Here is a 14,310-nt window from a genome sequence, read left to right as displayed (position 1 = left end):
CCTTCGGAGACTGAGGCTCTGGAAATGCATTTATTCACAGAATGTGTCTTGCATTAGTCCTCCGTTGGCCAATAAAATTATCCAAGGCATGTCTGAGGCCGCTACTAAAAAGAAACTTAAAGGGTATTACTGTTCTCGTGAAGATGATGCAATCCGCTTGTGCCGTTATCCGTCACAAGGTAAAATTAAATACATTCAAACAAATTAGTTGTGCAGGGATTTGATTAATGCAGAGCTTTAAATGAGAAGTTGCCTTGGGCCAAGACCCACCTTGCTTCATTTACGGTGCGTGGAGGGGAGTCATTCCGGCGTGGCCTGGCGTGAGAAGGAAGTGACACCCGATATTCCACGGTGATTTTCCTCGTCTTGCAAACCGGGCCAGCAATTGTCACATCTTCCCAGCAGGAGGTAAAATATTCAGTGCATTGGGGTTTGCGTGAGCAGGAGTTCAGGGCAGGCTGGGGTGAACAGTCTCGAGAGCCACGTGCTTGGCTGTTGCCTTCACGTGCATTGGACGGTGGGGCTAAGTACTGGGCGCTCACGGAAGAATATATTGAAGGGCTTATGTGTGTTTGTGTTGATTTTTATTTGGGATTCTTCCTCGCAAACAATAACGGGCCGTTGGCAGGGAATGCTGCCCACCTGGCCCGGCACCGGATGCACCTTGGCTCCGCGGCAGGACTGGTCGCGTAAGGACTCCGCTGCTGCTGGAATGTGCTCTGGCTTTTCTCCAGCCCCCTTTTTATTCCTATTTGGACAGCTGAAGGCCCTGACGTGGGGAGGTCCGTGCAGCCTTCGGGGGCCGTTTCCGTAGTATCCTGCTCCGAGGCTGGAATGCCTTCGGCTGAAGCCTGCTTTGGTGCAGGGCGCGTGCAGGAACCCGGTGCCCCTTGCCCAGCCTGTGCCACGTCCCCTTGTGCCAAAGCGACTCGGGAGTCGTTGTCTGAGCAGCCAGAGCTTTTAGGAATGGGATAATTCAGTATTATTATTATTAAGTATCATACAGTGAATTTCATGTATGTGGCAATGTGTGGTTCTCTTGACACCTCAAAACTAGAGGCAAACCTTGTCTCTGCTAAAAATAGGAACTGTACTAAAAGAAAGATTTATAAAATAAACAAAAAATTCCCTAATAGCCAGGAGAGTTTATTGAGGGTGATCCACAGAGGAGAGCTCAGAGGGTTGCTGCTCTTTGCGTTGCTGATGCACTGATTCCCCACGGCCTCCTCTTCCCGTTCTGCCCTCGGCTTGTGAGAAACGGGTCGCGCTTTAGCTCTGTGCCCGTCTGCTCCAGCTTTTATTGTTCTTCTCTTGCCTGTAAAGAGAAACCAAATGCTTCCTGGCCTTGCTTACCCGGGTTCTATCACATGTGTTTTGAAAGCAAAATTGCATTAATTGCTGGAGGAATGTGGTGGTGATGTTAATTGAGCGCCTTGATGGGGCGAAGCAGTGTTTCTGGCAGATGAGGGCAGCTCCTGGGAAAACTCTCCCTCCTGTTTGCCTTGTTTCCCTGCGGCATCCGATTGGAAATGGGAATCCCGTTTTCCTTGGGTCAGGGACTTTCTCTTTTACACCGCTTGTGTATTGGCCTTGATTGGGGTTTACCGGTTGGACCGTAAAACAATTAGCGTCCTCAGAAAGCTGCGATCCCGATTCCTGCCGGGATTTTACCGTGTGCAAACAAGGGCGAGCGGCTTCGGTCTTGGAAAGCGGCTCGGAAAGCTGGGGCAGTTTTGGTAAGAATAAAATGCCCAAAAGGAGGCTGGAGCTTTTAAAGGACCTGGGTCTAGTTCACTCGGACGTAGGCAAGTTATGTCACCTAGAACAAGTCATGAGCATCTCTCTCCTCTGGTGCAGGACACCTCCGTCCCCAGGGCTGTGCTTTTGGGCTAATACAGCCACTACCCTTTTCTCACTTCTACTAAATGAAACATTCTCCTTTTCACACCCCAAATCTGCAAATGGGAACGAGAAATACAGAATGCAGCTTCCTCCAAACAGGATGAGCCGCAGGGAGGAAGGAGGGCAGGTGAGAGGGGGAAGGTTCCTAGGAGACTTAAGCTCCGTGCCGGGGCCGCGGTCAGCGGGATCCGCCGTTCCGTCCCGCCGCTCCGCGCCGTTCGCACGCGCGCCGGCCTGTCTCGCCGCATCAGCTCCTCGTGCTGCGTTTTGGGGCTCTGGCTTCCGTGACCAAATCCTCGGTGACAGGGTGGTTCACGACCAGCCTTCCAAGGGCTGGCTGTGCCGCGTCCCCCTCGGTGCGGGGCTGCCAGCAGCGCCACCACGTTCCACGTGGCGCATTGTGATGTTTATAGGAGCAGACTTCGGAAAACCATGAGTCCCGCCGGCAGAAGGTCGCGGTGGCTGCTGCAATCCCCCTTCCCGCAGGGACACGGGATCCTCTCGCGACCGCAGCCGGCGCTCGGTGGAGCGGGACGACCCATCGTTTGCAGAGCTGGACCCGAATCATGGAACTTTCCACCAGCAGCGAGAGCTAATTCTCTGAGCTCAGCAGCTTCGAAGCCGAAATGCAAAACTCATCTTTTCCTTGGGTATTTTTTTCTTCACAGGCACACACTGCATAAAAATAAAATCCTGAAGCTAATCCACCTAAGCTTTTCCTTGCGGCTGAGAAGAAAGAGCACCGGAAGGAACAAGAAACACTTTGTTTCTCTGGGGCAATATCTGGTCCATGCTCAGATACGGCCGAGGTGGAGAGGCCGTGCAAACCCAGGGCCTGGGGAGCTGGATCTGCCACGGCTCTGGCCGGGGTGGGAGATGGAGCGGGATGCGGACAGGGCTGGCACCGCGTGGGCACGATGCTGCCTGGAAAGACAAATCCTCCCCTTCGGGCTCATCTAGAAATCAGTTACCATGTGTTCCTTATTAATAATTTAGCTGCCAAGAATGGGCTTATTGCTTTAGAAAGGGGAAAAAATACAGACTGTCCCTGTGCTAAGTGGCTGGCAGGCTAAGCTGCAAGACAGAGCTCCTGGGAATATCCAGAGCAAGCTGCACCCCCTGCCTCTGTTAATTACTTCCATGGTTTTGTACCTCCTCTTTTCCGTAACCCTTCTTCTCTGCTTGCCTCCTGCTCCTAGCGTGCAACATGTGCACCCTACCTGGTGTTTCCAAAGGAAGGAGTTGGGGAAGGGGCATCTGGTTTAGGGGGATTGGAGGGTTTTTCCCTGTTCCTGGGGTGGGCAGGGAATGAGGAGGAGTGCGGGAGCGTGTGGTGATTGTCCAGCCAGGATGAGGGGCTGCTGTGGGGAAGGTATTGCAGCGAGGATGGGAGTGCAGGAGTGTCCTAGGACAGGGCTCTGGGACACCTGGATTGAACCCCTCGTGGCAGATCCACAGACCAAGGGAGCAGCGTGGTCAGTGGGGCAGCACGATGGCTTTAGCAACCGTGCTCCTTCACGGGGTGGAGGAACGAGATGTTGTGCAGAGAGGAGGAGGAGATCAGGTGGGAGGACAGAGGGGCACGCAAGTAGTTTTGGTTGATAGAAAAAGAAAGCAGGGCTGCCTCTTTGTGTCTTAAACATTGTGTGGGAAGAGGCAGTGAAGGGAATGGGAAGCAGACGGGTTGGGAGGCTCCGGCGGGTGTGCGGGAGCAGGTGGTTCATTAGAAGAAGGTTTAACATCTCCCAGCCCAACCTGTAACCAGCTCAAACATTGTGATTCTTCCTATGCTGGGGCTATAGTAGCTTTTATTATGAGGCAGTGTGACGTAGTCCTCTCAACAGGGAGGAATTACGTTTTAAAGATCTGCTCTCGCTACAGATCCCTCACGGAGCCAAGGTTTATGGTGGAGCCCTCGAGAGCCCAGCGCCGGGATGCCGCTTCCCTGGAAGCGGCTCGGAGCAACGTCATTTGCCGGCTCTGGGGTTTGGAAAGGGGATGAGGCTGATGGAGAGCAGTTGGACTCCACTGGTGTTTGCTGTCCCTGGATCCCGCTGCGCTCGGGGCAGACCCTCAGTAAATAGACTCTGTGCCGGAGCGGGAGGTGCGATTGGCCACGGCGGCCGAGTTTGCTCCATGGAGCTGCTTGCTGAGGATGGAGCAGGTGTGGAGCAAAGCTTAGTCACGAGGGGAGGGGAGAGGAAACCCTCTTCGCTTGGGAAATCAGGTATTTGTGACCTACCCCCGTGCTGCCCTATCTCTGTTGCACGCCTGCTCTCTCGCGCTTGCATCTTGGGCAGCCCAGGCTGTGTTTAGGGAAGGTGGAGGGAGTGAGACAGCTCCCATCCAAGCAGACCGGGAGGGTGCTTGAAGATGTGTGCATGGTTCATGAGGAGACACTCGCTGCTCTGAGTCACGGCGAAGCAGAGACCGGCGGGTGCACTGTGCAGCCCGAGCAGAGACAGGAAAAGAAGGCCATAATTGACCGGTGCCTTCGCGTGCCTCGCAGTGTTGTTTTAGAGAAGCTGCTGGGTTCCTGGCGCTCCTGGCTGCCTTCGGTCTGGAGTAATGAGCGTGACTGGCCCTTGAGTTCACCTCAAGCCTTGATGTGAGGGGAGCAGCTGGGGTCTTCACCGTGACCCTGGAGGGGCTCTTGGACGGGAGCCGTGGAGCAGCGCTCTGCACTGCGGGGAGGACGGGTCTCCCCGTGCACCTGCATCGCTCTGAGAGCGCCTCGGGACTGGGAGAACTGAAAGTCGTTTTGTTGTCTGTGGATTCCCCGCTCGGGTCGCGGCAGAGGGACGCTGGTCTGCTGCCCCAGACCACAAGGGCTTTTTGCTGAGAGCTGAAGAGCTTCAGGTCTTCAGCGTTGACATCCAGCCGGTACCCGCCAAGGCTGCCAGGTTGGGGGAGACGGGGGCTGCAGAAGGGAGCTCGGCCAGAGGGAACAGTGAGAAAACAGGGAAGAAAATCCCTGTTTTGGGGCAATTTTCACAGCTTGCTGATGCGGCACTGCTGTCACCCCACGTCCTCTGGTGTCGCCCTGCCCTCCCGGCCCTTCGCCCAGGACGATGCGAAGTTGGCAGCAAAGTCAAAAGCGGCTTTAAAGCTCTCTGGCTTCTTCAAGCACAAACTAATATTTACCTGCGAGGCTGCTGCCCTCCTTGGCAGGCTCCAGAGCTGGGCTGGGATCCGTGTTGCAGCCGTCGCGCCCGCGGTGCCCGGCCGTGGGGCTCCCGTGTGCTTTGGAGTTTGGAGACAGGCAGAGGGGGGGATGAGGACAGGAAATGGCTGAAAACGTCTGTTACTTAAGTGTGACTTCTGATGCCGGTGACATTTTGAGCTGATCTTTATGGACACCTCATGGAAAACTTTTGAAAAACATCTTATTTAGGAACAGTCCTGCCTCCTATGGTGGTTGAAGGCTAACATGTTTTGGTGCCCTTGTTTTTTTTTTTTTTTTCCCCCTGGGCTTTAATCACATCTTAGTTCAAGTTTTTATTACTCCTGACATTTACATGAAAATAAGGCGTCTGTTGACTTGCTCCTCTGACTGCCTGCTTTCTCCTGCTCCTTTCCATGTGCCTGCAGCGGGATTCCCACGCGAGCAGCAGCAGCGACGAAGCCTCGGCGGGAAGGGCTCCGTGCACGCGCACGCCGGAGGTGCCGGCGCGATGCCGAGCGCGACAGTAGTGCGAGGCCGATACGCGGTTGCAAGAGCTCCTTCCATGCCCCGGCTCCCCCGTGTCCTGCGTTTGAGTGCTGGGATCCTGCATCCCTGCAGCCAGGGATGATGAAGGCTGGGAGGAAGACCTCCGCCCTGCTCCCCTGCAAATAGGGGCTGCTGCAGGTCGCAGGGTCCCCTCAGGAAAACGGTTCGTCCCTAACTACAGCCAGGAATGATGAGCAAACATGTGACTTTGTTGTGCGGGGGAATTCTTATGCTTTGCAGTGCAGAAGGGGGGAATACTGAGTTTTTTCCTCTTTTTTTTTCCCCTCTCCAAGTATTTTTGAGGGAAGAAAAATAAGTATTTTAGTGTCATCTCTACTTCAGGGAAGCAGAACAGGACTTGCTTGAGCAGAGTAACTATTGTGGCTGAGCAGGAGCAGCTTGTCCTTGTGGCACGAAAAGCCACTTTCACCTGATCTCTGGATTTGCCCAAAGAAAGGAAACTTTCAGGTAGGCTGCGCACACAGCTTCCTCTTTTGCCGATTTTAGTGAGAAAAAGAAGTATTTCAGCTGAAACGTCCTCCCCCTCCCTGGTACAAATAACCCTCTCTGCTCGGAGGGGCCCTCCAAACAAAACCAGCCACTCGCGAGCCCCCCACGTCCTCCCGCTCTGCAGACGGGCTGTAAAACCTGATTACGAGAGGAGAAGTTTACAGAGCCGCCCCCCGACACGCATGAGCTCCTGCAGAGGCCGGCGGCTCCAGTTTCACTGGTAATTGCAGACATAAGAAACCGTAAAATATTAACTTCCGTGGGCTTTTAATGAGGCGTTCCGCCTCAAATCCGCAGCGCTCCCCGAAGAGGCCGCGCCGTGCCCGGCTCGCGGCACGTTTCTGCTGCCAGGCCGGTGACTCAGGGCGAAGGAAGCCGGAGCTGTAAAATTCCCTCATGGTCCCGCTGCTCCATGCAGCCGTCCCGTCCTCCTCGTCCAGGCACCTCTGCGGCACCGGCCGTGCGGGAGCGGAGAGCGCTCCGGGGAAGCGGCTGCGCACGGGAAGTGATTCATGGCCAAGTGATTCATTAACGGGATGCCCGAGCGGGATGGAGACTGGGAAAGCTCTGCTGGAAGAGGGAGGCGGTTCATTATTTGGGAGGACAGGCAGGGGAGACGGAAGGAAGCCGGGCCAAAGCCTTTGTAAGCGACTGCGTTTGGTTTGAAGCTGCTCAGCACATCCCAGGGACACCTCTGGGGAGGGATTTGGGGGGTCTGGGCATCATGGGACCAAGTGCCCTCGTTCCTGGTGTGCTCCCAATCAGCACCAGTTGTGCAATTCATGATATATCCCCCTTGCAGGGTCACGGAGAGCAAGTGAAATCAATGAAGGACCTTGGAAGAAACGATCCAGCTGGGTCTTAACAACCCGAGTAGCTTTGCAAAGTGGGAGATGGGCGCCCTGGAAAACCTCACCCTGGATCTCGTTACGCAGGCGGGGGAGGTACACGCACGCATGGCAAATCTGGAAATAGCTGCTTTTCAAATTACAGGAAAAGCAGCAGCAGCGTTTTCACTATATAATAAAGAAAATAACAGCAATGCACCTCAAGTAGCCTCAAACTATTCCAAACAAGATAATTGGAGGCTGCAGCGCAGCGTATTTTGGGTTCTATCTGCTATAAAGTAAACACGTTCTTTGCTCAGGACCATCAGAAATGTTTCCATAAGAAATGCTGGCTGTATCCCAGGTTGATAGACTGCACAAATGTTTACAGGGGAACTCAGTTCCGACTATTTTGTGTTGAAGTTTGTGTTGAAGGTGCTGGCGATAGTGTATGTTGTGAAGCAGAATCCAAAGTCTTAAAACTGTCATTTTTTTTCAACACTAATGGTGATAATCGTTCTTGCTAGTGTTAGCAGCCTATATATTTGGGGTAAAAATTCTTATTGTGAGGCTTCATCCGAACACCGCGTGGTGCGTTCATTTCTGCTCTCCCTTGGTGTTTAGGAAGCGTTTTGGTTGCTTGGTTCTCCTGCTTGGATTTTGCTTGGGTTGTATCCACAGCTATTGGTAGTTTTCCAGGCTCCCTGGAGCTTTCAGTAAAACTGGGAGGTTTTTTTTCCCTAGTATCAAGAAGGTGCATTTTGAGGCTAGTTATTAAAGGTAAATCAGTAGAAGCATCGTGACAGCTAACAGAGTAGCTGACATCTCCCACATTTTTTCCTTCCTTGAAATCCTCCTGTTTTGAATGCCCTGTGGAAGATACTCTAAATCTCTTTGTTGTTTCCATCCATCCATTTTCTCCTTATGCAACACCTCTTCCCGGAGAAACGCAGAGAGCCATCAGGATGCCTGGAATCTCCTCCAGGAGAGGAGGCTGCAAGCCTGGCTTGGATGAGTGTGTTGCTGCTTGGATTTCGGGATTGCAGTTAGACACGGGGTTCTGGGAAGTAGTGCCGAGCTCGTGTGATAAATGGCTTTCCAAAAGGGCACGTTCCTCTGCTGCTTCCTCCTCCAGGGCCCTTACGGCTCAAGCGCAAATAAATTGCGGTGCGTCCAACACGGATTTGGGCAGATAAACTGAGGTGAAGTAAACAAAAGGGCTGATGCTGCTCAGAAAAAAATGGATAAAAAGTTCGGAGTGTTTGTAAAGTCATGCTGGGAGTAACATTTGTTTAAAAAAAACTGAGAAAAAGCTTGGAAAAGATACTTTCAGAGCACTTCTGACCTCAGATACCACTTACTTCCCTTATTCTTCCATTTCTACTCTTGGCAAGTTATTAGTAATAAATCACCGCATTTTTAGCAAAATGAAGCTTATTTAGCTCTTGCAGTGATGATGACCGGGGTGGTTCTGCTGTTGGCTTGTTGTGCAGGCAGCAGCAGGTGGAGGCGCTGCCATCAGCAGCGCTCGCTCACGTTTCAGCTCTGCTTTCTGCTGCAGTTACTGCAAAAGGGCTCTCTGCAGTAGTGCGGGTTACTTGGGAGTAATTCATTCCCTGCCTTTTGAAATGCAGTCGTAGAAATACACATCTGTGTTAGAGATCTGTGGGCGCAGGTACAACTGGACAAGTAAAGGTGGCAGAAAAAACAATTTTGGGGAGTTCAGAAGTGAGTTCAGGATGAGATAAGCCTTAATCAACCCTTAGGATATATTTTGGCCTTCCTGGAGATAGGGAGGGGGAAGGAAATGCACGGTTGGGCCTCCGAAGTGCCTATTATCGATGCTATGGGCTGGCAAAAATAAGGAGGAAGTGAGAGAGAAAATGAGCTAAAAACAGACTTCAAGGGAGCTCCGTTTGCTCTGTAGCACCCTGTAGCTGTGGCCAAAGCAGGCGGAGGGCTCGACAGAGAGATGAGCAAAAGCAGAGAGGAAAAAGCAGCTACCGTGTGTTCTCGCATGGCAAAACAAGCCCCATCCGTGGCTTCGGAGCGCTGGGGATGTGTGCGAGGCGGGAGCCGGAGCGGCCGGTCGGCGCTGCGGCCGCGCGGCGGGGAGGAGGCTTCGCAGCAGCCACAACGGGCAGACAGTTTATGGTAAACCAATAAAACGTACTTATATCTGAATCTGAAATTAGACTCTGAAAAATATGGTCTCAAGGCACCTGCTAAAGAGCTTAGCGTTACTGGAATCTTAATAAATGACTCATGCTGTCATAATCTAACGCTGCCATCAGCTCGGCGGGCTGTTGCTGCGGCTCTTGGCTGGGGGAAGGGGAAGGCTGCAGAGCTCTAGTAAAGACAGATGTAAACAGGGGCCACACGGGACAAGGCTGCGAGTTCCTGCCGTGGTGGCTCCTCGGCAAAGCCCGAGGCCGGCGCAGGAGCCCGCGCGGCGCCGGGTCGGCCGCCATTCTCCCTGCGCCTGCGGAGCCGCCGCCTCACGCCACAGGCCGCGGCGGCCGCCTCTCCAGGCCCGTGGCCGGCTCCTCATGGAGCCTTGCGGCATCCTGGGCCTGCCCGTGAGTACCCGTGCGCCCAAAGGGCACGAATCCCTGGGCACGGGCTCCTGCCACCAGCCCGGGCCGCCATCTCGTGTCCTGGCCGCGCTGCTGCCAGCAACGTGGCGAGAGGCGTCGCCAGGCCGTGCCCGTCCGCAAACGCAGGGAAGACGTTCCCTAAATCCAGCGAGAGCCGGAGCAGGACAGGTGGAAGAGAGAGTTGCCAGCACAAAGTTGTGGTTTTTGATAGCATTAAGGAGGGAATTAACTCTCTTTCCTAGTACTGGCTCTGACACATTGTTTTGCTTCGGGAGAGTCATTTAACTTCATTGCTTCATAAGCTTCTCCATAGAGCTGTGTTGCAGATTAAAGAGCTGCTTGTTCACTCTTCTGATCGTCTATATATTTAACGGATGAAGTAGGGATATTAATGACCATGCTCCTCGATGACAGTGCAGTAACTGGCCTTGCAAACCCCAGCTGGCCACGGCCACTCCTGTTTCTAGAATAACAGTCCTGTTAAAGCTGCACCAGAAGTGGGAAAAATTAGTGATGCCGAGCAAAGTGAGGGGAAAGGGATGGCAATGGATCAGCTTTGGAGTTACTAATGTGCTGCGTAGGTCTTTTTTTTAATTTTTTTTTTTTTCTTATTCAGTGTTGTTCATTTGGCCAGTACTCAGGGAAAGTTGAGATTTTATCCAACTTTTCAGTCAGCCCTGTGGACGTTTCTGTTCTCCTCACACAAAAGCCAGATTTTGCTCCGTGAATAAATGCTTGCTTTCCTGGTGTGGCCCAGATGCAAGGCCAGTAAGGAACTACCATGTTTTGTGCTTAACAGAAAATCCAGCCTGTGGCCGTAATTCTTGGTGACAGTGCATTTTGGAGCACACTGCAAGTTATTTGTCATGGATTTACAAAATAGCTTCTGCTCGTGATTTTTAATAAAAAACTCTCAGAAATGTTTAACTTCAAAGTTTTCCTTTTCCTGATCATTTCTCTTTTCCTTAGCCCTTTTTTTGCATTTGCTGTTGCTTATGGTGGAGGTCAGTACTTAGGTTTAGGGTTTTTTTGAGTGGGGATTTTTGTTTTTTAAAGATCATTGAGGCATTTGCTCTCCTGGAGATTAGATAATGGCAGGGGATCAAACTGATGGGCCTTGCAAACAGCAGTGTGAAGGTGTCAGGAAAGGGAATGTAGGGAAATGGATGTGTGGCAGGGCAAATGTTAATATTTCCAACCCTGATAAGAATCCTGCTAATATCTTATTGCTCATCCCTTTGCGTAATTATTGCATTCAACCAACTTCAACTTTTGTCTTAAAGAAAGAGACCGAGGGGAAGGAAGAGGCTGAATAACCATCTCAAGGATAGCTGCAAAGATGCTCAGTGAGGAAAATAAGAAGTGACAAGGGCCCATTTTTAAGTTTTTGTTGGTGTTGTTTTCCCTTTCCTGATTCAGGATCCTACAAATTAAATTAGTTTTTTTTTAAAAAAAAAATGCCTAAAAGTCAAATTCCTGTTACGCAATGTAATGTTCTCCTGTTTCCTTTTCACTCGTTTGCAGGCAGTTACGGAGGGTTGTTAAAAACATTTATTTCACTGTTTTTGTCATTCTGTTTTTTTTTTAACCCCCTTCTCTATTTTTGCAATTAAAGGTAATCCCTGTCCCTTGTTCTTTGCCCAGCAATAGCCTGGACAGTTTGGAGGAGCAATGGCTTGTGTTAAACCTTCCCATCTCTAGGAAATGGTTATATCTGCGTAAAACGATGGCTCGGTCCCCGTGATGCTGCTGAGCTGCCCTCATCCTCCTCTCTGCTGCACCTCTGGGTGTTCTTCTCAGTACCTGATTTTTCTGCATCGCTGCCGATCTGCTCGTTGCTTGCCCACCTCAGCTGGAAATAATTTCCAATTTTTCTTAGGTTTGTCCACGCTGACAGGAGTAGGAATCGGATAAGTCCTGTCTCAGCTCCGTCGAAGTCGCTACCAAGGCTGCCCCGTCCCGCAGCAAAGCGACCTGCTGGTGTCCTCCCTGCAGGTCTTCCACCTTGCTTCCATCCTTCGCTGTCCCAACAAGGAGCTTGGCTTGGGAACTCCCGGGAATCCCGCCGGATGCCCAACTGTCTGCTGGCCCCTTTGTAGAGAAGGCTGCAGGGTGGGATACTGCGCTTTGGCACGGAGAAAATGTGTCACCCCTAAATAACAAAACGGAATTAAAAATACCTGCGTGCTATAAATAATAGCTGCGGGTGTTGTGCATATTTCAGGGCTGTGAAACACTTGCAGCTTTCAGATGCTTCCTGCAACCTGTGCCGACAAGTCCCGTGGTGATGGCAGAGATTCCTTACGTGCTCTATGTGTGCAGTTATTCGTCGTGTGGCAGTTTTCCTGCTCCCCTAAATCCAGTGCTGCTCAGGAGTAGCTTGGGTGGGTTGTCGGTGCCGTCCCCTGTTGTAACAGTGTCTGCACGAGGCGTGTGCATCGCTTTGGGAAGAGTCCCTTAGGGACAAAATGGACTAGGAATATCCGGATAATCGCTTGCATGGGGTGGTCTGGTTTGGTTTGGTTTTTCTCGATTGACTGCCAGCACAAAGAATCAAGGAAAATAATTCTGAGCAAAATTTCATTTTTTTTTCTTCTCCTCGACAAGTTTAAATATCTATTTCATTTCACCAGCCTCCTGAAACGTTTCGTTTCAGTCATTAAGAAAAGCAAGGGAAGCAAAGCGAAAATCTTGGAAGAAATTTCTGGAGGGCCCTTCCTCTGCAGGAGCTCCGAGGTCGAACCCGTCTGTCCTGCCTCCCCGGAAGGTCTGCTAGGAACAGTCAGTTCCAAGACAAAGATGGGCTTAGGTGGGAAATGGATTTTCATTTTACGGCTTGGAGCAGATGAGCTAGAACAGAGGCAAGAAGAGAAACAAGCAGGGCTGGAAAAGGCTTTCTGGTTTCAGACTGCACATGGAAAACGAAACTGGAGGATTTGCTTGTTTTTAGCTTTCGTGAGGCTATTTAAAGGAAGAGTCCTTATGTGAGCTTGAGATGGTAATACCAAAACAGAAATTGGTCTTTTTGTACTTTTTAAGGTTTGTTTTAAAGTGCAGTCACGCGCTGCCGCCTCACGAACAGGGTGCTCCTCGGTGCAGCCCTCGCCGCTTCCAACGTGCAGCCGAATCGATGTCTTCGGCCTTTCTGCAGCTCTTGTAGCACCTCCAAATTAGCCCCTGCTCAGCAAATGAATATACTTGCACTAAAGCTGCTTCAAAATAAACACTCTTTGGTTTTCAGAGACCGAATGCCTCGTTGCTGCTGCATTGGGCACCACCAGAACGTGCCGCCTTCGCGCCGGGTTACTCTGCAGCGCGTCCGAATGAGCGTGACCCGCAGTATGTGTGTGTTAAGGCCAACCTGCGTTGTTCGTGTCCTTGTGTCCCAACCGCAGGTCCCTGGATGGTCGGCTGCAGGTGTCCCATCGGAAGGGCCTTCCCCATGTCATCTACTGCCGCCTGTGGCGGTGGCCGGACCTCCATAGCCACCATGAGCTGCGCGCCATGGAGATGTGCGAGTTCGCCTTCAACATGAAGAAGGACGAGGTCTGCGTGAACCCCTACCACTACCAGCGAGTGGAGACGCCAGGTACCGCCGCCGCGGCTCCAAAACTGCCTTCTGAAGGGGATAAAACAGCAGCGCTGCGGGCTAAAACCAACACGTAGCATCACTGATGACAGTCCCCTGCTATAGGCACTAAAGTGTTTTCTGAATCTGCACTGGGCTGGGGGTTAAATATGATTGAAAACTCAGTAAGACCCAAGGCTATGGTATTGCCAGGTCCCTGATGTGGCACTGTGTGCACACAGACTCACACGGGTAGCAGATAAAAGCACAGGCTTTGGCAGTGTTCTCAGGCTCCCTAATTGTTGGTATTAAATTAGCGCTGAGTGTACTGCTAAGTACACTCGAGCTTCCTGTTCTGGAGTCGTCCCGCTGCCTCTGGAAGAGGCTTTCATGTGTAGCTGTAGGTTACACATGAAATCTGTGTGTGCCAGCCCAGATCTGCAGAACCAGTCTGGAAAATTGGTGCTAGACCTAACTTGCAGTTACATTTAATGCGATGTTTCTCTTGAATCTCCTGTTATAACTTCTCTTAAATGCTTTTCAAAGCAGAGCTATTAATTTGGCTATGAAGATACAAACACCCAGACTAGGTGTGTTCAGATAAGCAAATACCCCCATTCCCAGCTGAGATAGGTTAAGAATAGCATCTCCAACTGCTGCTCTTATCTCAGAAGAAAATATCTAATTGCATCCCTTGATTAAGGACTTTGCAGTTGTGTGTAGTAAGGGTGTTAGTCTAAACTGGTTTCTCTTCATTTCCTAGCGTTTCAGTTGTTTTATTTTAAATAATGCTGCTGTTCTCTGTATTTTTTTCCCTTTGTGCAGTGCTGCCGCCGGTGCTGGTGCCTCGGCACACCGAGATTCCCGCCGAGTTCCCGCCCTTGGATGATTACAGTCATTCTATTCCCGAGAACACTAACTTCCCAGCAGGGATCGAGCCACAGAGCAACTACATTCCAGGTACCGGGAACCTTCCATCCAGCAAGGAGGGAAAAGGGACACTGTGCCCTGAGAATTGGGTGTGCTCTGTGGAGCTGCAGGAGTGGAAAGTCTTTGGCTCCGTCACTGCTCCGGAGCTAAGGAGTGGGATCCAAAACCAAAATAGATAAAAGCTGTAAATGTAGCCACACAGCAGTGCTGTTTATAGTTTTGTTTTGCTTGCTTTAAATTCGCCTCTTCCCCTCAGTAGTGCAT

At 51.4% G+C, this 14,310-nt stretch overlaps 1 protein-coding gene across 1 annotated transcript in view; it reads left to right on the top strand.

Annotated features, from left to right (window-relative positions):
- SMAD3 (SMAD family member 3) overlaps positions 1-14,310 on the top strand; it is a 51,223-nt gene that overhangs the window by 24,221 nt on the left and 12,692 nt on the right. The window contains exons 2-3 of the mRNA XM_010215226.2: positions 12,944-13,137; positions 13,942-14,076. Coding sequence (XP_010213528.2) covers positions 12,944-13,137; positions 13,942-14,076 — 329 coding nt within the window. The remainder of the gene's footprint in view (positions 1-12,943; positions 13,138-13,941; positions 14,077-14,310) is intronic.

Source organism: Tinamus guttatus, unplaced genomic scaffold (genome assembly GCF_059628265.1).
Source record: "Tinamus guttatus ecotype Peru unplaced genomic scaffold, ASM5962826v1 Tinamus_guttatus_pri_ptg000004l, whole genome shotgun sequence".
Lineage (NCBI taxonomy): Eukaryota > Metazoa > Chordata > Aves > Tinamiformes > Tinamidae > Tinamus > Tinamus guttatus.
This window is presented reverse-complemented; position numbering and strand designations above follow the sequence as displayed.